A 22,916-nucleotide genomic window follows, 5' to 3' on the forward strand; every position below is an offset into this window, starting at 1 on the left:
GTTTTGAAAACCGCTACTTGAAGTAGCGGTTTCTATTTGAACCGATAAAAAAAATGGGTTATTTTTTTCCCTACTTATGTGGACAGTATTTATGGAATTTTTGAAAAAGTGACGGTAATTTGGAAATTAAGTCTTTTGGTAGCATTATTTAGGGAAAGAGCTCGATAATTGACTCTTATCCAAAAAAAAAAAATGCAATTAATTGAAAACAGATGTAGAAGACGGATGCAATATGGTGGGATTGGGGGGTGTTATGCGTGATGATGTGGGGACGTTGTTGCTGCCACTTGTTTGCAGGTTGCTAGGAATTTTGATGTAGAAGTCGTAGAGGCAATGGCTTTGAGGCACACATTATTGATCGCAATGGAGTCTGGCTTCTTGAAGGTGTGCCTTGAGACGGACAACCTCAAGCTTGCGTAAGAGTGGAGAGGACCTGTCGGCTTTCGGTTTGATCATTAAAGACATTATCAAGCTTGCTAGCTCCTGCCATTTATGCTCCTTCGCTTTTGTGAAAAGAACTGGAAATCAAGTGGCTCATAGTTTAGCAAAGCTTAGTTTTAATTTCTCTTCACTTAGAGTTCAGTTGGAAGAGTATCCTATTGAGATACATGAGGTTGTAATGGCTGTTTTAAGCCCTTGTTCAACTTAATAATATTTCTTGGTTTCCCGTCAAAAAAAAAAAAAAAAAAAAAAAAGATGTAGAACTGTAGAAGACAACTACAATAGTAACGAATTAACGATTAAGGTGAGAAATAATAATTGACCCTTTACCATATTAAAAATACCGTTAATCTAAAATAGATTTAAAAAACAAACAATTGCAACTTACTCCAAAAAAAAAAAAAAAAAAAAAAAAAAAAAAAAAAAAATTGCAATTAACAAAAAATCTTGGACCTGGTCCACAATAATATTATTGTGGACCTAAGGTTTATATACATATAATTGACATTATATTCAACATAGTAACCCCTAATTTTAATATAATAACCTTATTTTTAACATAGTAACCTTTTTTAAAATTTGTGTGACCTTAATGTTATTATGAACTTAAAATACAATATTATATTAATAGTGACCTAATTTTAACATAGTGGTTTTTATTATTCATATTGACCATTATATTAAAAATTTCATTAAAAAATTAACCTCTTATAACTTTTAATGTCACACTAACCTTTATTTTAATATAGTAACTTTTTTTTTTAATATAGTAACCTTTTTTTTATTAATAAAACAATTATATTGTCTCTATTGTTAGTGGTTCACAATAAATTAGTGTAAACCAGATCCATTTAAGAATTTGTATGCAACTAATCAAAAATTGTCCAAAATTTGCTTTCAAAGAAAAAAGAAAAAAAATTGTCCAAAATGGCAATGGTTGCAATCTTTTAATAACAAGAATCTTAATCCCGATTCTTCTCCGTTTACGACCTGGTTAAATTAGGTTTCATCAATGTACAAGCTTTGCAATCCAGCCTACTTAAAAACCCTAAAACACTTTTTACAGTTAAACGTTTGTTTTTTCATTTTCCCGCTCATTTCAAAGCATCCAAAGTTGAACCACCTCAAACCTTGCCTTTACTCCATTGTTCTGATAAGCATGGAGTCGGAATTTCTGAGCAATACTAAATGGATTTCAAATGTAATATTGTGAACTTGTAGTCACTCAAGCAATTTTTAAGATTTATTAATTGTTCAAAAAGCCGAGTTGTTGAGTAATTTATCGATGATGATACGGATTTGATTCGTATGCATAATTTATACAGTAAATTTTTGTTTTTTTTTTCAAAAATTAAATGGGGAGATTTGGCCCTGTATCCAAAAATCTGAAAATAAATAAATACTTCGTAAATAAATAAACGGAACCCAGTTTTGGAACTGATCAGGGGTATAATTCCTGAAAATCACGGACCTGGCTTGATCTGTTCTAGGACAGGTTCTAACATGTTGGACCTGATTCTGAGGAGTTCTGGTACCATGTCCTTGATTATAGACCAGATACCCGGTCTTTTACACCACTAGAACAAAAAGATAGTAAGATTAATCTACAGCACCTTTCTATGTCAAAAATTGTCATAGATCACAAACAACGATTCTATTTTAGCAATACAAAATCCTGGCAAGATAAAATGACAAGGTAGAAGAAATCTGGCATCTAATGTCATAAATTGAAGCTCACTTTTATAATTTTAAAAAACATTAGAACAAAAATTTCATGGAATGTAGAAACCCCCTTAGAGAATAGATACCTAGCCTACACCTTGATGGCATACTTCCTCATGGGATAGTACCTCTCCCTCTTCTTCTCCCTTTCGGTCTTCAAAGATGCCTGGAGAAAGAAAGGCGAAGTAATAGTTAGAGACCTCACAACAGTCACAAGTCATAACCTCCAAAACATATGCAAAATAACAAGGGAAAAAAAATTTACATCGCACAATCCCACATCCACTAAGGGAAGAAACATATTATGAATATGGCAACAATGTCGCAACAGCTAATCAAGTTGAGCAAGGGAAACATTCGCTCAGAATTTGGTTGATGGCAAAATACAAACTTACTTCCACAGGAGGTCAACAGCTATGCCGCAAGCAAGAGAATTAACATCAGAACTATCATGTCTACAAACTTTGACATGGCTATTCTCATAAAAAAAAAAAAAAAAATAACTTCGAGGAAATTATCATAACTGCCACAACTCCCTCCATTACAACATATCCAACAATGCAATTTAGAATGATTACAACTAGACTAAATGTCTAATACTCTATTTTATGACCATCCAAGCTCCTCCAGCACTGCACTTAGCTCACATCAGCTTACACCTCTAAACTTAACAAACTCCCCAACCCTTCTTTTTAACATTTTCCATTCATAATTAAGGTTCAAAATCTAGAGCTCTCATAGGCTCAAATAAACAGGAACAGGTCGAAAGACGGGTAAAAAAAACTGCTAATAAGAGTGGCATTTGGAGCACGCATAAAATCTAGCTTAAAAGCTGGAGGAATGACTAGACATATACAATCCATCTACAAAACAACACATTGATTTCAATAATCTACGCTGAAATCAAAATTAATCCAACTTCTTATTCAAGGCGTGAGAATATAAATGAAAATCATTCAAAGAGCGGCATTTCAAAACACAGCCTGTTCTTCTCTCAAAACCAACAAAAAAGTTGTAATTTAATAATACCTCCTTACAGTTTCCGGCGTGCAATGCCGTTTCACTCGTACTAAACCATTACCAAGACTCTTAATACTAATATAGAAAGAGTCAATTAAATGACATAGTACTTCAACATTCAAACCTCAAAATCAGAATGCCAATGAAAACCTTAATTCATTCAATAATCTATATAACATAGAAGTAAACCCATTTCACTCAACATTCAATGACATACAAATACAATCAAACCCAAATACAATTCACAATAATGAATGCAGATTTAAAACCTCTCAATATTATCCACAACAACACAATAAACAAATTAATTAATTTATAAATGAACAAATAATACCTGATGCTTAGTGAGGCGACGACGGATGGCACGGGTCTTCTTGGGACGAAGATCAAGTGGCAAAAACTTCTTCTTCTTGTATGCTTCCCTCAATGCCGACTTCTGCTTCTGCGACATCACTGTCAATACTTGAGCAATCCCTAATCTCACCACCTTACTGCAAAATCCCAAACAAAAACCCTAATTAATTCAATCAAATCATACAAAAACCCTAGAAAATTGAAATCAAAACATACATCTTGGACAGCTTGTTAGGAGCACCGCCGGTAACCTTAGCAACACGGAGAAGAGCGAGCTCAGCCTTGAGATCTTTAAGCTGATTCAGCAAATCAGCCTTAGGCTTTTGCCTCAGCTCATGGGGCTTAATTCTTGCTGCACAAATTCACACAAAATAATGTAAATTGAATCGAAAACTGCAGTAGGAAAACATTGAAAAAGCTTGAATTGATCGAAAATGGAGGAGAGAGAAAGAGAAATCGTTAGTTTACCCATTACTGCGCTCCTGAGGTGGATTTTTGCTGCAAACGACGGCGAAAATGGAAAACCCTAGAAAGGAATGGCTCGGTTAAATAACCAGGTTTATGGTTATTTGACGAATATATATATGTGGACAGTGGACAGTGGACAGTGGACTGAAGTTAAAAGTTGGGGCTGGGCACGTTTTATGAAGTAAATGGGCCTATATATTACTGCAAGATGTATATTGGATTTTGTAACTAGTGAACACTAGACCCTAGTGTAGGGTCTACTACCTACACCCCCATGCAAAACGATACTGTTTTACTCTTCCTCCCACTAACTCCTCACTTCCCATATACTATCCACTTGCAAGTTGTTACAGTAACCATCTATACCCCACACACTACATTATTAAGAAAAAAAAATTGAACCACCATTCAAATTCTCTCTCTTCATTCTTTTCATTTTATTTCCCCATTTTCTCTCTCATCAAAATCTTTAATATTTGCAAATAAATTTCAGTTTAAAGTTATAATTCTCTATAATAGTCAAGTACAATGTCTAATATATGAGACAAATTTACACAATTGCTGGAAAAATTACCAAAGCAAAGTCGAAAGTTGAAATTGTAAGTGTTTTTGTTGATTTTTGAAATGAAAACACAAGTATAATGTCCTAGATTTTTTACTGGTATTTGTTGTAATTGTGTTTTCATGAAAATAAAAGAAACATCCTGCTTGAAAATGTATCAATGTAAGTATGATGATATAATTTTACTTATTTTTGTAAAAAAAAATGGGGAAAAAAAGTAAATTTGTGGTGTGTTATTAGTTTATAAAATTGCTGGACTCAAAAAATTAAAAAAGAGTTTAATTGTTGCAAATTTTTGGATAATTTAATCTATTTCGTACGAGTGTAGATTTGTAAATTTAGTTCGTAGTGGAAAGTTCTATTTTTTTATGAATGTTCATTTTCAATTTGGTAAATGTTCATTTATATATTAGTACGATGTTATTCACATGTTAATAGATTATTAATATAATTAATGTTCATTTATATATTAGCACATGATCATTCACATATTAATGTTCGTTCTTTTTATATTATGAAGTGGAAAATTATTTGATAAATGTTCCTTTTTAATTGGTAAATGTTCAATCACATAATATTATATGATCAAATACATATTAAGATAAATTTATTAGAATTTTGATGTATGATAAACATATTTTTGTACCTTTTTCAAATATCTGCTACAGATTTAATAAGGAATTTCAATTAGAGTGTGTGATTTCTTGTACTTCTCATGGAAGCGATTCTTACAATTACAATTGGGTTATATGAGTTTGTGGTGTGCTCTTAAATTATTAAAATGTTCTAAATTTTGAAATATAAATTGTAAATAATAGATATTCATTTTAGTTTTGAATTTCAATATTTGTCTTTTCTCATATAGATATATGATCAATCACATGCATATTAGTTTCAAAAGTTTATTCACGTATATATATTTCATGTTAGCCGATTAATATCTTTAATTTCATGGTCATTTGCAATATTATATATGTTCATTTATATAATAATAGATGATCATTTCTATATTGAATTACTTTAGTCAGTATCATGTCGATTGTCGCGTCATACTCATCCGTGTTCATGTTACACATGAAAATTGGTTCATTTCAACACTAATTATTCTTGTTTAAATCTAATAGTTTATATATTTTATCTATTAGGTAAGAAATAAATCGTGGATATAATGAGTTAGACCACACAATAACAAGAAAAAATTGAAGACAACAAAAAGAGGGAAATCAAGAAAGCATGGTGTTGCCAAACAACATGAATCAGTAACATCCATGAGCTTGAATTTTTCGAATTTGGATCAAGAAGCTTGTCGTGTTTGATATTATGTGTGGAGTTGTATTGTATATTTTGATATTCAATATTTCAATTTTTGATGATATACAAATTCACTTAGCTTTGATTTTATTAAGAAGGAAACAATCTTTTTCTTTTTTCCTTGAGCCCTACATACTACAACCAAATCCTTCAAAAAAAAATATCTAGTGATCTAGCTAGTGCCTATATATATATATATATAATGGTCATAGCAAAGAAGAAATTTGTTTATTAACAAAAAAAACTAAATGTTCAAAACAATTGTCAATTATAAATCTTCAGCTAACTAGAAAAGAAATCACAATTAAGCTCCCATCTTCCTTAAATAAATTTTACATGTGGTTTTTTTTCATTAATAAAAAGCAAGTTGTTCATTTTGTTCAACTTGTTCAAAAATGTTCAATTACAATAATACATTTGATCAACAAAAATATACTAAAAACACAACTATATGTAAATGATTTTTTATCGTTATATAACTGAACATATTTTTAACACAACAAAAATAACAAATAGTAAAATATGTTCACTAATAAAAACGTATATGCATAACTATAAAACAATGTTACTCATTAAAATGCAAATGTACAATATATATTCGAATATAACAAGAATAAACATATAATGTACTACAAAACACACATATAAAAGATAAATGATCATTTACTATTGCGAAATTGATCATAAGAATAATAAAATAATCATCATCAAAAATATGAAAACCGTAAACAATCAATAATAACAACTATAATTGTTCATATATGACACACATATATAAAAAACAATCGAATTCCAAACAATAAACAAATCTTTTCATAAAAATGATTCATCTCTTTGCCTCTCACTCTTTCCAATTCAAATTCCAAAATCTTTTCTAAAAGCATATTTGTTATACATTTCATAAGCTTCTGTTTGAGATTTAAATTCTTTGCCCAAAATTTTAGACTTAGTTGCTTCTCATAAACAATGTCATAATTTTTTTTCCACTTCATAAATTTATAATGTACAATTGTAAATGAATATAAATAGGTTTTAAAATGATCAATCATTAATACATATAATGTTCAATAACAAAACTGCAAATGATCAAATTTTAAAATTTTAACATATAATATTATCAAAAACAAAACTGAATACACAAAATGATCATTTACCACTTTAAAAATGAACATTAATTAATATATCACAAACAAAAGTACATATGATAAAACATAAATGATTATTTAGCATTATAAACTTGATTAAAAAAGACAACAAAAAAGAAAAGAAATTAAAACTACCAACAAAAATGTACGCAATTCTCAAACACAGATTAATAAATTAATTACAAGTATCAGCAACCTAAAAATGTTCATCATCATAAACCATAACAAACTATGAAAATTAGAATCTACCAAAACATAATTTTACATGTTCTTAAGCGAACTAGTAAAATAGATATATAATACATATTAAAAGTGCAAAAAATACATCGAGTAACAAAATTATGCTATATAAACTGATAGAAGGTTTTACTTTTTTTAAAAAAAAGGAAACGAATAAAAAACTACTCCATAACTTTTTTTTCATAATTTTTTTCAAACTTAAGCCAAACTGATAGAAGGTTCATCAACTTTTTTATTTTTATAATTTATTTTACTAATACATATTTTTCACATCTGCTTATAAATTTACACCAACATATATTTATTGTTTGTTATTAGAATAAGACGAGTATATAGCCTAATTAAATTTTTTAAATTGCACACACACGCATTGGGTGTGTTTCTTACCTTGTATTTATAAATGCAAAGGAACGGGAAAAAAAACCTTATAAGATGAATATCTTCATCAAGTGATATATTGGATCCGATATTGCTTATACTTTATATTATTAGTGATTACACATCTTAACTATTGAATATGTAAAATGATAATTAACATATATCAAAACCCCCCTCTTTACATAGTATACATGTTATATGCTTATTAATTTCAAAAGATAAATTAATTTTTATTATATATAAATATTAATTTACGTATTGATAAATGTTCATTTTCATTCTTATTCATGATCATTTCATTTTTAACAAGTAAATGCATTAATTTTAAAATGAACATGTGCATATACTTAAAAGTTCATTTTTATACTACTAATTAAAGCACCCAATTATATCATGAAGTAGTTAATTTTACAAATTTAATAAGGAATTTCAATAACAGTGTGTGCTATATTGTAGTTGTCATGGAAATGATTCTTACATACAACTACAATAAGGAGTGTGTGCTACCTTAAAAAATTTTCAATAACAAGTACAAAAATTATAAATTTTATACATTTTTCATCTATGATAATGCTCCTTAATTAAATGTTCAATTATAAATAATTGTATGTTCATTTACAACTATTAAATAAATATGTTCAGTTTTGAAATATTATATGTTCAATTACAAATATTAAATAAATATGTTCATTTTTGAAATATTATATGTTCGTTCAATTATAAATAATTGTATGTTCATTTATAACCATTAAATAAATATGTTCATTTTGGAAATATTATATGTTCAATTATAAATAATTGTATGTTCATTTACAACTATTAAATAAATATGTTCATTTTAAAAATATTATATGTTCAATTATAAAATTATACGAGTATACTGTTTATAAAAAAAATTTAAAAATTATACACTTCACATTAAAATCAAAAGCAAGCTTTATCAATGGTGATTTGAGCTTCTTTATATTTTTCCTGTTTCTTAATCCTTTGCACTTTCCCCCTCTAACCCACTCAACTAATTAAGCCACAATAACCATTGTTGCCTCATTGCCCCACGACCACTGTTGTCTCGCTGCTGCCGCTATCACCGCTGCCACATAACCACCATCATCTCGCCACCACCGCTGCCATAACAACTGCAATTTGTTTGTAATTGCTTCGATTAGGCTTGCAATTTTCTTATTAAGTTGATTGTTCGTGAGTTAGGATCATTAATTGCTTTTTTAATTTGTTGAAACAAAGGATCATCAATTGCTTTATTATAATTGATACCATGGAAATCTCTTCACACTCTTTATTTTATACGAGTACAATAATTTTTTCATGGAATTGAAACTCAAAACATTGAATTAACTTGCAATGGTATATAACAAAAAAGAAAAAAAGAAAGTAAACACAAAAAAAGAACAAAATGACGTCAGTTGGGGAGGGGGGTGTAGGTAGCAAAAGCTACACCGAAGTGTAGTGTAAAATTTTCATGGATTTTGGGGTGTATTGAGGGCTTTGTGTGGTTCGGTTGGGAATTGATTTTGGTACCCGGAATTTAAGGGTTCGTTTGGCATCACTGTAGTTTTTCTGTTTTTTGGTTTTTTGTTTTTCAAAATCATATGATATATGTCATATAATGAATCAAAATTATTTCAAACTTGTTAAGATCATGATAATTTTGAAAATTGACAACTATAAAGTGAAAATACCTTTTTTCTTGTTTCCTGTTTTTGGTTTTTTACTTTCAAAAAAATTAAAAACAGAAAATGATGCCAAACAAGCCCTTGCATTGAGTTTTTTAATGCTTTTTTCATATAGAATATAGAAGCGTGTCAAAATCAATCTCAGGTGTATACTTATGGAAAACTTTATATATGCATAGAGTTTGATAATTGGGTCAATGACTATCAATTATGGGGATGGGTCAAGCCATGTCAGATTCTACTATTCTAGTAATGTCGGATTGATGTGTTTATTTGGGTTAAAATGAATCGGTTCAAGTAAATCTGATAATTAGCTAATTTGGGTTAAAGTTAGTTTCCGATTGTATTTAGTCCATACCGGTTTAATTTCGATTTGTTTGTTACATCTTACATTCTGTAACTCTCCTCTTTCACTCTCTGTATCCACTCAATGTTATATCCAAATTCAATACCCCCTCTTCAAAATAATTGAAACTGTTGACTTTTTTGCACTTCATATATACTACTCCGAGTCCCCCCATTCTCATATAATTGACACATTGAAAGAACAAAGTTTAAGAAAAAAGTTTAGTACAATAGATTTATTGAAATGTTTATTATAAAGTGATGTTAGTGGAACTTTATTTTATTCATAAAAATAGTGTGTGCTGAGCCATTATGCAAATGGAAGGGGGTGAAGGATTTTTCTAATATTAACCCTAAAATTGATGGGCCATTGTGCAAGATAGAAAAACAATTAAATATTAGTCAGTCCTTACCATTTTCAGTTATGCATCAATTAATCATGAGCAGATATAAAATAGAAAGTGTGTTAATCAGGAATGAAGGGAGTACTAGCTTTGATTATGATTTTTAGTAATGTAATAAAAACAAACTTTTTTTTTCATGAAATATGTTGTTAAGTATGTATTAATATAAAGTTTTATAGTGTTAACTTTTTATTTTTTTACTAACAGTTAATTATATGTATCAAATATCAAATTAATAAATTGACAAGGGTATCATGTTTGATTGACTCTTCTATTTCACTATCAAACTTTATAACACCAATTTTCTCTCTTATCTTTCACTCTTAAACTTTTTCATAATACGGAGTACCTTTATTTTACTCTATTCTTTCACTATCAAACTTCATAACACCACTTTTCTCTCTTACTACGTACTTTCTCCGTTTTTTTTAGTTGACATCGTTTGACTTTTACACTATTCACACAACACGCTTTGACTAGCTTTTGTGGTTTATAGATACGATAAAACATATTCATGTGGGATCTTGTTTGAATCGTTTCAATGTATATTTTATTAATATCCACTTTTTATAATTTTACAATGTTGATAATTAGAGATATTAATCGTTAAAAACATGCGTTGACAAGCGTGATAATAGAAAAGTGTCAACTAAAAACAGAGGAAGTATTATACTTCACTCTTAAACTTTATAAGGCTTCTTTTCTCTCACCACTTCCACTCCCAAATTTCACAATGCCAAGTACGTATTCCTTGTTTTCTTTCTTCTTTTTCGTTGGTAATTATACTCAATGTTTTTATTTTTTTGGTGAAATTTCACTTGTTAAGCAACATTAGTGAATTTGGCACATCATTATACCTTAAAGGGGAAGTAGCTTGAGATTCTTATGTGGCATAATTATAACTATGAAGTATTTTTGGCAACCGTTACATATTTTACACTACTCAACATACTTTCCATCTTTGCCAAATAGAAAAAACACCAAAAAAAAAAAAAAAAAAAAAAGGTTTTTGTCTATGGACTATCTGGTTGGTGAAAATCTTACTCCGTATTAGCTAGCAAAAGTGGGCAGTATGATACACGATGAGTCACATTGTGCAAAACCCGACAGACCAATCTTCCCCAGATACACAACAAGCATTATGATAGCTATATGCAAGGAGAACACCGCATAATGACACTAACCAACACCAAGACACATGCACCAATAGAGGCAGTTGGCTCATGGGAATTGTTGTGCCAACTGCCAAGGTTGATGAACGACAAAAAGGATTCGAACGAGGAAAAGAGAGCAGCAGACAAACATGAACAAGAAAATAGGAAGCTTTGACCGATATTAATTAGAGGTGGTCTCAATCTCATATAGAATAAACGGATCATCGTTTCATGACAGTATGCACATGGCAAAAACAATGGCCTCCCCTCCAAATGTACATCCCTCTTCAAGAAAAGCGGGTAATGTCTTAAATTTCTGTTAAACAGCAATAACCAACTGCTATCATAGCAATCAAATACATAAACAAGCCAGGTTTTTTCTACTCAGCATAGTTACACAAGACTCAAAATCAAAGAAATCTTGCAAGCACAAAGCAGGTCTTTAGAACTAGCAGTTCTACAGCAGCAATGAATCTAATCATCATCGTCGAGAACACTTCGGCGCCTCTGGATCTGAAAATTAGAGTACACAAGCACAATAAGAGAATAGAAGCTCAAATAGAGAATTGCTTGCTTATGGGGTAAAGACAACTTACAGTCACTTTGGTTTGCTTAGCTGTCTGAGTATTAATTTGCTCCAACAGTGATATAAGTTTTTCCTCAGAAACCTGTAGTATCAAACATCATATTACCTCTATTAGCTTTCTTTCAACAAACTACCAAACACTTTGTTATTTCAAATTAAAAGGGTTTTTGTCTGACCTTTTCAACAATTTGACCCATCTGAGCAGCTCTTAATATAACATCCTCTACTCCTCTAGCCTTTTCAGGCTTAACCAGAGCGATCCGAGAAACTGTTGATCAGAAAAGAGAAAAATGCATTTAGCATTAAATAATGGCGTTGATCTAGAGAGCCAATACAGATATGTGGAGTGAATGAATGTAGCATCTGTTGATAGCCCACATCCCCCCCTGAGAGGCAAAGTACACCCCATTCAAAAAGAAGTTTACTGAAAGTAGCTTCACTATTCAACCCTACTGTGTACATTAGATAGGACTCACTTTTTGAAGTGTACACACATTGATTTCCTGTATTTTAAAAAATAAAAAATAAAAAAATAAAATAAAAAAAATTTACATCCGTCCCAATTCAATTACCACTCTTACTTTGATGGCATGAACCTATTAACAATAAAAAGACCTCTACCCTCCCACTACCACAAGTTGGGGCTCACACCGTCTCCCATTCATCAAAATAAATAGAACTCCTCTTTGATCTCGCATCACATCTATTTTTATATTAAAACATAATGATAAAGCCAACAGCTAATTGCATAAAACAATATGTTAACTTGTCAAGCTTTGGTTTGGTTTACCTATTAAATTGAAATGGGAGTAGAAAAATACTTGAGAAAAGATCATGCTATATAGTGCAAGATTCAATATCCTCACATTTCTAGGTGTTCTATGGACTAATTTAGGCTTCTAACAATTAGAAAGAGCATACATTAGAGTTTGAACCATGCCTAATATCCAATCAAAGCTTGGATGATGCATATACTTATTTTATATTTAAAATACGCTACTCCGTAACAGTAATAGCCTGCCTTCAACATAATAGGGTCAACTTATAGTTCAAATCAAATTAAGTAATCTACAATAGCACATTTCATCATGCCACCAAAACTCATATGACTATTTTACTGGCAGCAATATCATAGAAAAAGATACTATATCATATAGTTTACCAAGTAGTAAATGTACAAAGGAAATTCACAATTTACTTCAAGAACAAGTGCAGATAGCATCACAAATTGACAAGATTAAAAATAGGAACCATCAGATCCAAACTTCGTTCAACAAATAGGCATTCTAGCCTTGGAAAAAATACTGATGCACCACTAATAAAACAAAAGTTCATGTGGCCACAGTCGGAATTGTTTATTTCTCAATGCATTGTACAGATGTAGCAGTGACTCACCACCGGGGTGGAGGGGACTTGTTTATTTCTCAATGCAATGTAAAGATGTAGCAGTGACTCACCACAAGGGGAGTTATCCAACTTGTCACACAAATACAAGCACAGGATACACAGCTCAAAACGAATGACTTAACCCCCCCAAAAAAAAAAAAAAAGAAAAAAGAACTATTTACACCAAAAGATATTATCATAAAATTCTATGCTTTACACCATTCTGGGTATGCTCAAGATTGTTTAGCTCCTCTAATGCCTATTCTTTTCTTGAAAGGGAGAGAAAATGTGTGGCTAATACAACATCTAAGTAGTAGCTGACACACAAGGGTGAAAGGGTGCGGTTTGAGGACTTTCCAAGGAAGGTCACTAATATTGCCAGCCGTGACATGTACGGGTTGAAATCAACTTGATGCTTTGATGAAAAATTATGAGTAGGTTACATAAGAGCATAATGTCACGGGTGATCTTCCACACCAAAGAAGAGCGTTGGATGAGTCACTAGGCAACAAGGCATAATTGTAGCTAAGGGGCTTACCCTTGGTGCTGGGGGCACACTTCCTCCTATAGAGCTTTATTTTGTTATGGCCTTGTAATTCTAGTAAACACACATTTGACAATAACACAATTATGGGTCATCTGGAGGGTAAAATGGGCTCCAAATGGGCTCAAATTTAGGAGTCCACCATATATTGGGCCAAGTAAGACCATAGTGGTGTCGGATCTCCAAGATGAGGTCCCAAAATATGAGTTTGGGCAGCAAGGAGTCCTAAAAACGAGAGAAATTTCTAGAAGGTTCCGAAGATCTCTTGGAGGTTCTTTTATAGAGTATTCTAGAGGGGATAACTCTCAAATATTCAAGCATCTTGTACATAGTAGAATGTTTCTAGATTCTTCTATATATGTACATATGAGGTGCAATGTTCTAGGAGTGTCTTGTGCATTCTAGGCATGGATCTATGTAGAGTCTTGTGCATTATAGGCATGGATGTGTGTAGACCTCCTTGTATGTAGTTCTTTGGAGGTGGGAACACTCTAGAAGGTAGTCTAAAACCCTCCATTTGAGGAGGTGATATGTCCATTTTATATAGTATTTTACCCCCGTCCCTTGGTCATAATTAGTAGTGTTTTTGGCTCTTTAGAGCCACTTTTGTTACTAATATGTGTTTTCTAGTGTTTTCGTAGTTTTGGTTGAGTTTTGTAGGGAATTGCACCTTTGGAGCATTTTCCCGGGATTTTATGAAGCAACTACGAGCATTGGAGGAGCACGACCGTCGTTGAAGCCCAAGGCCGGCTAGATCCATCGAGCCGGTGATTAAAGGCTCGGTATCTGGAATACCGAGGTTTGGACCGAGTACTCAAGACCCGAAGAGGAGATCCGGATTGGGCCGAGGAGTCGAGCCCAATCGGAAGTCCAAAGCCTCGAGGAGCCACAAGGGCCCGATCGGGCAAGCATAGCCCCGATCGGGCAAGGCAACGCAGCACCAAGCCTCGAGTGCTAGGCGCGCCCGATCGTGCGAGGCCTAGCACGATCGGGCGAGGTGCGCAGCAAAGGGCATCTAGCAAAAGGCGCGCCCGATCGGGCGGCCCTTAGCCCGATCGGGCGCGTGTTTCTGGGGAGCTGAGTTGTTGAGGCACTTAGTTTCTAATTAGGATCGTTAATTATTTTCGTTTAAGTACGTTTTAGGATTGTAATTTGTTACACAATCTTTCCTTTTACTTTCTCTCTCTACTTAATATTTTCTCTCTCTAGACTTTTCTCTCTACCTTACTCTTGTTCTTGACTACTTTGTAATTCCGCCGTCTTTGGTACGATTTCTATTTCAATTAATTTCGGTAATTTCTTCCTTTCAATTCCTTATGACTTGTTTTACTAGTTTGCTTGCTTTAGATTTAATTATGTCCGAGTAGTTTAATTCTAGGGTTTATGGGGATCCATAATTAATATGAAGGGATAATTTGTTATTGTTGATTATTGATATTTCATGATAATTTCTTATTGAATTGTTTTAATTCTTTGCAATTGGATTATGAATCGAGCAGATGTAATTTGATTGTGAATGTTTAGCAATATTGAATTGATGAATCGAGCAGATGTTAATTTAATGTTAAAGGCTATTTTCAATAGGAACTTAGATCTAGTAAATTGCGAGAGCCTGTTAAATCTATGTTGGTTAATAAATTGCGAGAGCCTGTTAATCATGTTATCCGTGCAATGTTAATTAATTGATTGTTATGTTTTATCTCAGAATATTAATTATTGGTGAACCTATGACCCTAAGCCTTCTTATTATCGACTTCCTCTCTAAACTTAATCTCCGTAGTATAATTTCATATTAAACACAATAAATTGGTTACCTTAATAATTTAGATTATATTAATTAATTAGGAGTAGAAAGACCAGTTTTCCTATGGATTCGACCCTACTTCCCTATCTACTTTAGTTAGAGGACTTAGGTATTACTTTTGATTAGGGGATACGACTTTACCCTGTCAGGAGGTTAGGAATTCTCTAGAGAGTTAGAGATAGGAAGGATGGATGCTTTTAAATAGGTCATCCCAACCACTAGTACATAGTAGCCAACACCTTCAAATTGTATTCTCTCTTCAAGTAATCAAAGCATACTTTGAAAATACTTGTGAGCAATATGTTAGCCATAAATCGTAGCACACTTAGCTTAGCAAAATCAAGAGAAATCCTTACTAAAGTCTAACGGAGTAATGGGTGTTTTCTAGTGGACCGCATGCATGGGAACTAAAGGGAATTAATCAACACGTGACAATAAGATATGAAAAGTTATATACAAGCACGCCATATGTTCCACATTGAAAAAATAAGGGAAAATATATAAACAAATATTTTAGAGTGATAAATGTAAAATGTCCGCGTGTTATTCTAAATAGTTTTTTTTTTTTTTTTTAAAAAAAAAAAAAGACAATTAACATTAATGAAAAAAAAAAAAAACAATTAACACTAAAGAAGGCAAAATAAAAACTTTATTTATTAAGGAAAATTTAAAAAATACCACCATGTAAAGTAGTGAATTTTGATATTAATTGTGTTTTCGCCCCAATTACATGTTTTAATTGTGTTTTCCCCCCAATTACATGTTTTAATTGTGTTTTTGCCCCAATTACATGTTTTAATTGTCCAACTATTCACCCAATTAATCAATTCATAAACCCTAATTTTTTAAATTGAGCAAAACCCCCAAATTGATTACCTAAACCCTAATTACACTAATCAATTCAATTTGTTGAAGGTTTAATTGCAGAAATTAATACCTTAATTTGCGAAAATGCTATAATTGAAATCAAATTTGCTAGATGAATAGGTAGAAAGAGGGGAGAAGATAGGGGTAATCGAGGGGAAAGAAAGAGAAAGTGAAAAAGTGAGACCCATAATGACGTCACACAGAAAAGTGGTGGTACTTTAAACGTTTTGGAAAAAACTAGGTGGTACGATTAAATAAAAAAAAAAAAAAAAAAAAACTTGAGGTAGTAATGTCAAAATTCACTACTTTAAATGGTGGTATTTTTCAAATTTTCCATTTATTAATGAAGTTAAACATGTAGATGCACGTTTTAAAAGGTATATATATAAGGCATGTAATTATAAGATATGGAATCATTTGTTTGATATATTTCCATCACTCTATATCCTAAAACAAACTCACCCTTGCCAATTCACTTAAAGGTTATATTGATAGTACAATTCAAACATTGACTCCAAGAGATATTGGGATAACCAAGAAGAGTCCTTGATACGGTTCAAATGTTCAACTCGACTAGATTTACAAAATGTAGCTCAAGAAGTTTGCCATTTTCTCAATATCTTATCCTTACTCCCATCCTTTTATTCTCATTTTATCCAAATTTAAATTTAAACTGCTTGCTAATTGGTATCATTTCTAGACTCTAATTAATTAGTTTAGAATGGATTAATACAAACAAAAACTGTTCAAATTTACAAATAATCATCCATTAAGAACTCCTAAAACATTTTTGTAATAAATAATAAAAATTTTGAAGGATAAAAAATCTCTTAATTTTAAACCAAATTATCAAAAATAACCGATCATTCATAATAAACAAAAGTTTTGAAGGATAAACCAAACTATCCATCATTCATACACACTACAAATAAATCATACATTACATCACTAACAGATGCAGATGATTGAAAATATAAGAGTAGCAAATTATATGTTCAATTAAAAAACATCACTTATTCCTAAGCAAATGCTCATAGTTTTTTCATACCAATATACTAGTAAATAAAAAATAAGTAACATCATATTAATTTGTTATCTAAGCTTACGTCTTTCACGTGCTTCACTGGAAAGAATCTGAGCAAGCATCATCTGCCTTCGTTCTTCAGCTTCCCTTCATTTCATAATGCCAAACAAACCAAAGCCATTTAACACAAATTAGAAAAACACATCAAACAAACATTAACTCTCATACCACCAAATCACACAGTAACAAATAATCATACATTTTTGCCTCTTCTTGAGCCTTCTGTTGTTCAGGGTTCTGCTGACTTCCCTAATTGAATGAGGCATACAGTCAGTAATATACTATACACAGTGCAGTATCAAATAAATAATCACACAGAAGCTTGAAAAATCTAGAGAACAGATCAACACGATTGATCGAGTTAATACCGAACCACCTCCGCCACGTTGAGCCATCAGCTCCTGCATTCTTCTTTGTCTGATGGCTTCCAATTCAGGATCCGCCTAAAAATACAAAACCCTCAGCATCCAAACAAATACCAAAAACATGTATATTCTGTCATTATAACCCTAGAATTTCATGAAAAATTCCCAATTTACACTCTTAATCCCAAAATTTCAAATTAAAAACACACCCTTAAATTCAAAACCTTAATCGTAAATGAACAGGAAACACTTAAATTGAACCAGATTCCAGCAAAATTAGCAAACATACACATATATTTACACCAACAGAAGTAAAAATTAAAATCAAAATAAACAAAAACAAGAAGTAATCTAACATGTTTTGGCTAAGAATTGCAGAATAAAACCCTAAATATGGAAAAGAAAGAGGAAGAGGAGAGAGAATTTGGACATACCATTGTTAATGGAGGTAAGGTTTGTAACTAGCAGCAAAACCGAGATTCAGGCGATGTTGGAAGTTTGAAAAAAGCGTTAATGAAACGCAAGTTTCAGGAGCCTCGTCTAGTGCTATTGCAGATTCTATTCGATTAGCCCAAAGGGTGAATCGGGTAGAATACCAAAAAAACAAATATATATATATATATATATATATATATATATATATATATATATATATATATATATATAATCTTTTTTTATATAATTTTTTTTTTAGATATTGGCTAGGATATATGGACACTTTGCCCAACAGTCGTGTTTAGTGTTTATGTTTGTGTTCGTGTTCGAGACTACAAGCAACTAAATTCCCGTATATTTTCATTACTTAACATTTTTCACCTTAATTCCCGTGATTTTTCTTCAAAAGTGACAAACAAAAGAGGGCGGAAGGAGATTATTTTGATGATTTCAACAAGTGCCCTCAAGATTATAATTTTTTCTTACGTATAAATCACTAATATTAGTCAAGTAGATAATTAGATAAATATTGCAAAATGTCAAAACATTTCGTGTGAAAAACGGAGGGACTATAGGTGATCCAATGATAGAACGAAATGACAATTTTTTTTTTTTGGAAACAACGAAATGACAATATAGAACTATAGAGAGGAAGAGGTAATTTATGTAAGCATATTATTATTATATTACTAGTAATTTATTTCAAAAAAAAAAATATTACTAGTAATTAAATTAGTAAGTTTAAAAATATTTGGATTTATAATTCTAACTTTCTACTGTTTATTTTATCTTATTTTTTTTTCTTAATTAAAGATAATAATAGTATTATAAAAAACGCGATGTATATTTATACGACAATTACTTTTTTTAATGGATTATTTTTTGAATGAATCTTCAAATTGTTTTAAGAATTACTGGATATACGTAGTATTAAGTTGATTGTAGCATTTTATACCCATATACCCTATTTTGGGATTGACGCTTTCTTCAATCCATTTTGTACATGTACGCATGCAACCTAAGTTATTGGTAGTCTGTCTAGTCTCAAATTTTTACTTTTAATTTATTCAATAAATTGATTTATAAAAAAAAATTAAATAAATAAAAAATAAATAAAAAAAAAGGTTATATGACATGTACGAAGAGATTTAAATCTTACAAGTATATGACAATAAATGAATTGAATCAAATAAAAACATCAACAAAGACACAACCATTGTTACAAATCGTTCAACAATGAGGTCAATCGATGAATAGTAGTCGTGAAAAAAAAAAAATTGTTTGATTTATATGTTTGTAATAAATTAAAGAGTGAAAGAAGTATAAATTTTGTATCTTGCATCTCTTAAGATTTGTTTCGATGCAATATTCTAACATATCAACATTTTGTAAATTTATTATTGTGCAATATAATCAAGTATACCTACTTTTGGAGAATTTTGAACATTGTCTCAATTGCAAATTGCGTTTTGACCTAATGTCACATAAAAGTTAGCTACTGAGCAAGGCTTTAATTAGTTGGTTGAGATTATTCATCTTGTAAGGCCACGTTCACTTTACCTTATTTTTGGTGAACTGAAATTATTTTTATTAAAATAAAATTATATTTGTTGAACTTAAATTATTTTTACTGAACTTAAATTATTTTTGCTGAACTGAAATTATTTTTACTGATTTTCTATTATAATTCTTCTTTAAGAAAACTGAATTTGACTGAACTGAACTGAACTTATTTTTACTGAATTGAAATTATTTTTACCGAACTGAACTTAATTTTACTGAACAGAACTTATTTTTACTGAACTGAAATTATTTTTACTTAATATTATTTTTTTAAGGTGAAGAGAACAGGGCCTAACTTTGATAATTTGACATTGCAAGAGGAATTATAAATGTAGGGTTGTGAGACAAAATAAGATGTCACACAACATAAAATAATATAACAAATGTAATAGGAAAAGAGAGATAGAGAGATTGAAAAAAGGATGGAGTAGGGCAGACCTTTTTGACAAAAATGGTTTCACGTACAAAAAGATAAAAAAGAATTGGGACTACAACTATTGAGTGTATATTTTGCACCGCTGAAGATTTTTGTAAGTATCACTAAAACTGTATTGTGTACAACTGATAGTGTATTTTGTACCAGTGAAACTTCAATGGTATTATTTAACAACCTAATGAGACATTTGAACCTTTTTTGAAATACTACTGAAATTATATTTTGTAATACGGAGAGTGTATTTTGTACCACTGAATCTACAATGGCAAAATTTAAATCTCGCGACCAACTTGCCCTCGCGAGACACTTCTAAATATCTCTTAACCCTTTGTTTGGAACACCTCGACATTGCAAGGCCGAAGTCTCTCAAATGCAAGTGTTAGAAGAGTATCCCTTATCTTGCCTTCCCTTCTCACTTCCAAGTGTGTAGTCCACAAATATTTGACCAAAACAATCGTAAAAGTTGAGGTATAGAAGTAGATGTATAGTACCGTAGAAATTATTTAATACGAAGTAATAAATATAACGAAAATAAAATAAATATTGCATAGTAAAAGTTAGAAAAAAAAAATACAATTGTCTTGTATACTTTTCTACCTAAATTAAAGCATTTTGTGTTGTTCGTTGCAATCAAATGCCATTCGCATCATCTTTGATATCAAAAGCTAGTGGCTGTTGAATTCTTTTAAGTGTAGAACCAATTCTCAAATCTTCCTTCTCAAGGTACCAACAATAGCTCTGAAATATGGGTGAACTAACCGTGACTTCAAAATTCAATAAGAAAAGTAATTCCAGCTCCAATCTGTTTAATTCTGAGTTGCTTACTCCTCCAACTTTCGCATAGAAGGCGTTGTTGTATTGCCTGCCATTTATAAAATCTATCGATCAGAGTCACTTATAAGTGTTGATCACTCTGATTTATTTATTTATTTAAATGTAACAATTTTTTTCTTGAAAGAACACTGTTTTAAATAGAGATTTGTTATAATATTTCATTATATCTTTCTCCTCTTATGATATTCCCACCTACTCGTACCATTTTCTCACATTCTTGATTTTAAATTCACTTTTACTCACTAAATTTTATTTTGTACTTTTTAAATTTCTAACAAAATCCTGAATAATTTTTGCATTATTAAAAACGAAGGGAATACATAAATATGGTTCTTTATCTAATTACCTACACTTGGGTCTATTTAAACTAGTCAATTCCCAAAATTATGCTATTGATGCTCTGTTTAATGAAGTTGTATTATACTCCCTCCGTCCCCGAAAGAACGACCCATTGGGTTGATTTCGCGGGTATTAAAAAACTTAATTTACAAGTACAAATGTGTGAGAAAACACAAGTCAGCAATAATTTGCAATTAATACCTAGAGAGAAAAAATGAAGAGAGAGAAAGAGGGAGACAGAAAAATTAATGGTGTCAGGAGAGAGAAAAAAAGTTTAGAAATTTAAAGAGGAGATGACACAAAGATATAAAAAAATACAAGGGTAAAATAGAGAGAAGAAACTACATGACAAAAATATTTGAGGATATATTGGTAATTTTGTGATTTTAATAAATGTTGGGTCATTCTTTTTGGGACTAAAATTAGGCTAAATGGGTCGTTCTTTCGAGGACGGAGGGAGTATATCTTACCTAAACTTGGGTCTATTTAAACTAGTCAATTCCCAAAATTATGCTATTGAAGCTCTATTTAATGAAGTTGTATTATATTTTATAACTAAAACACATGACATGGTATAATGATAATATCAACTCAACTCTAAAACTAATTCTATGAAAATTGTAACACAACTCTATAGAGGAGGAAGAGGGATCAAGAGAGAGAGCGTACACATCGTCAAGCATCTTAGACGCGATCATAACACTTGTGAGGAGCAACCTATGAACGTTAAGTGATATAACGAGCAACTCGGGATGTTTATGCACCAATCTATCTATGTACACATATCCAACCACAAAACAAGATGGACTACAATTTGTGTACTTGTATAGCCTCTCCAAGTACTTGGCTATACTTATGTTTGGCGCTCGGACCCCATTGAACACCTTCAAGCTCATTCCTAGCTCACCCGCCGCCAATGGCCTAGGACTAACATGATGAATCAAGTTGTTACGACCATTATGCTCTATAAGTGGATTATTCCTAGCCACTAGACGTTCCAATATTGCGGCTAAGATGAGCAACACCCTTGGTGTCGTCGCCTCGGCTGCGCTTGTCTCTGGCTGCTGCCCACCAACATGATCTTCACTTGGTATAGTAGCCAACATTATTATGGTTATCACTTAAGCCATTTTATGAACTCCATTTTAGGGGTTAAAGTTTGGCGGGCCAATTATTTGGTGGTGAAGGTTGTCAATTGGGATTTGTGTTATCAACTTTGGGTGATTATCAAGTAGGTATATGACACGTGTACTATTTGCCATCCTTATAAGAGTGGACTACATGTATTTGGAATCTTGTCTGTTGACTTGTCAACCAAAGAAAACTCACCAAAGTCCAACGTTGATGAAAATTCTACTCGTACTCCATTCTATTGCATGATTTATGCATCCTAACACCATCTCCAATGGTAAAACTCAAGTGAGTATTTTTAGGAGAG

The 22,916-nt window shown here is 31.4% G+C and overlaps 3 protein-coding genes across 3 annotated transcripts; all 3 read right to left on the reverse strand.

Annotated features, from left to right (window-relative positions):
• Positions 1-1,827: 1,827 nt before the first annotated feature.
• LOC145579223 (large ribosomal subunit protein uL29) lies at positions 1,828-4,149 on the reverse strand. Its single transcript, XM_081636470.1, has 4 exons — positions 4,006-4,149; positions 3,754-3,889; positions 3,518-3,674; positions 1,828-2,329 (listed from the first exon to the last, which is right to left on the reverse strand). Exons 1-4 carry the CDS (start codon positions 4,007-4,009, stop codon positions 2,255-2,257), a joined length of 372 nt encoding a protein of 123 aa, XP_081492596.1. The 5' UTR covers positions 4,010-4,149; the 3' UTR covers positions 1,828-2,254.
• A 7,372-nt stretch (positions 4,150-11,521) lies between these two features.
• Positions 11,522-18,454, reverse strand: LOC145579224 (uncharacterized). The gene is made up of 7 exons (XM_081636471.1): positions 18,306-18,454; positions 17,875-17,949; positions 17,706-17,755; positions 17,529-17,593; positions 11,998-12,089; positions 11,832-11,903; positions 11,522-11,748 (listed from the first exon to the last, which is right to left on the reverse strand). Exons 1-7 carry the CDS (start codon positions 18,306-18,308, stop codon positions 11,710-11,712), a joined length of 396 nt encoding a protein of 131 aa, XP_081492597.1. The 5' UTR covers positions 18,309-18,454; the 3' UTR covers positions 11,522-11,709.
• A 2,320-nt stretch (positions 18,455-20,774) lies between these two features.
• On the reverse strand, positions 20,775-22,673 carry LOC145580231 (cyclin-U1-1-like). Its single transcript, XM_081637651.1, has 2 exons — positions 22,148-22,673; positions 20,775-21,167 (listed from the first exon to the last, which is right to left on the reverse strand). The coding sequence occupies exons 1-2, from the start codon at positions 22,582-22,584 to the stop codon at positions 20,936-20,938; spliced, it is 669 nt and encodes a 222-aa protein (XP_081493777.1). The 5' UTR covers positions 22,585-22,673; the 3' UTR covers positions 20,775-20,935.
• Between the last annotated feature and the right edge of the window lie 243 nt (positions 22,674-22,916).

This window comes from Chenopodium album, chromosome 14 (assembly GCF_948465745.1).
Source record: "Chenopodium album chromosome 14, dcCheAlbu1.1, whole genome shotgun sequence".
NCBI classification, from domain to species: Eukaryota; Viridiplantae; Streptophyta; class Magnoliopsida; order Caryophyllales; family Amaranthaceae; genus Chenopodium; species Chenopodium album.

Bases quoted from the DNA above. Each gene is read 5' to 3' on its own strand.
- LOC145579224 (XM_081636471.1), bottom strand. The intron at 17,594-17,705 runs GTATGATTATTT...TATGAAATGAAG, and splicing joins GCTCAAGAAGAGGCAAAAAT to GGAAGCTGAAGAACGAAGGC. The intron at 11,904-11,997 runs GTCAGACAAAAA...TTGATACTACAG, and splicing joins TGGGTCAAATTGTTGAAAAG to GTTTCTGAGGAAAAACTTAT.
- LOC145579223 (XM_081636470.1), bottom strand. The intron at 3,675-3,753 runs GTATGTTTTGAT...GGGATTTTGCAG, and splicing joins CCTAACAAGCTGTCCAAGAT to TAAGGTGGTGAGATTAGGGA. The intron at 2,330-3,517 runs GTATTATTTGTT...TTCTTTCTCCAG, and splicing joins GTCGCCTCACTAAGCATCAG to GCATCTTTGAAGACCGAAAG.
- LOC145580231 (XM_081637651.1), bottom strand. From the start codon at position 22,584: ATGTTGGCTACTATACCAAGTGAAGATCATGTTGGTGGGCAGCAGCCA. The intron at 21,168-22,147 runs GTACGCTCTCTC...TATAAATGGCAG, and splicing joins TCTAAGATGCTTGACGATGT to GCAATACAACAACGCCTTCT.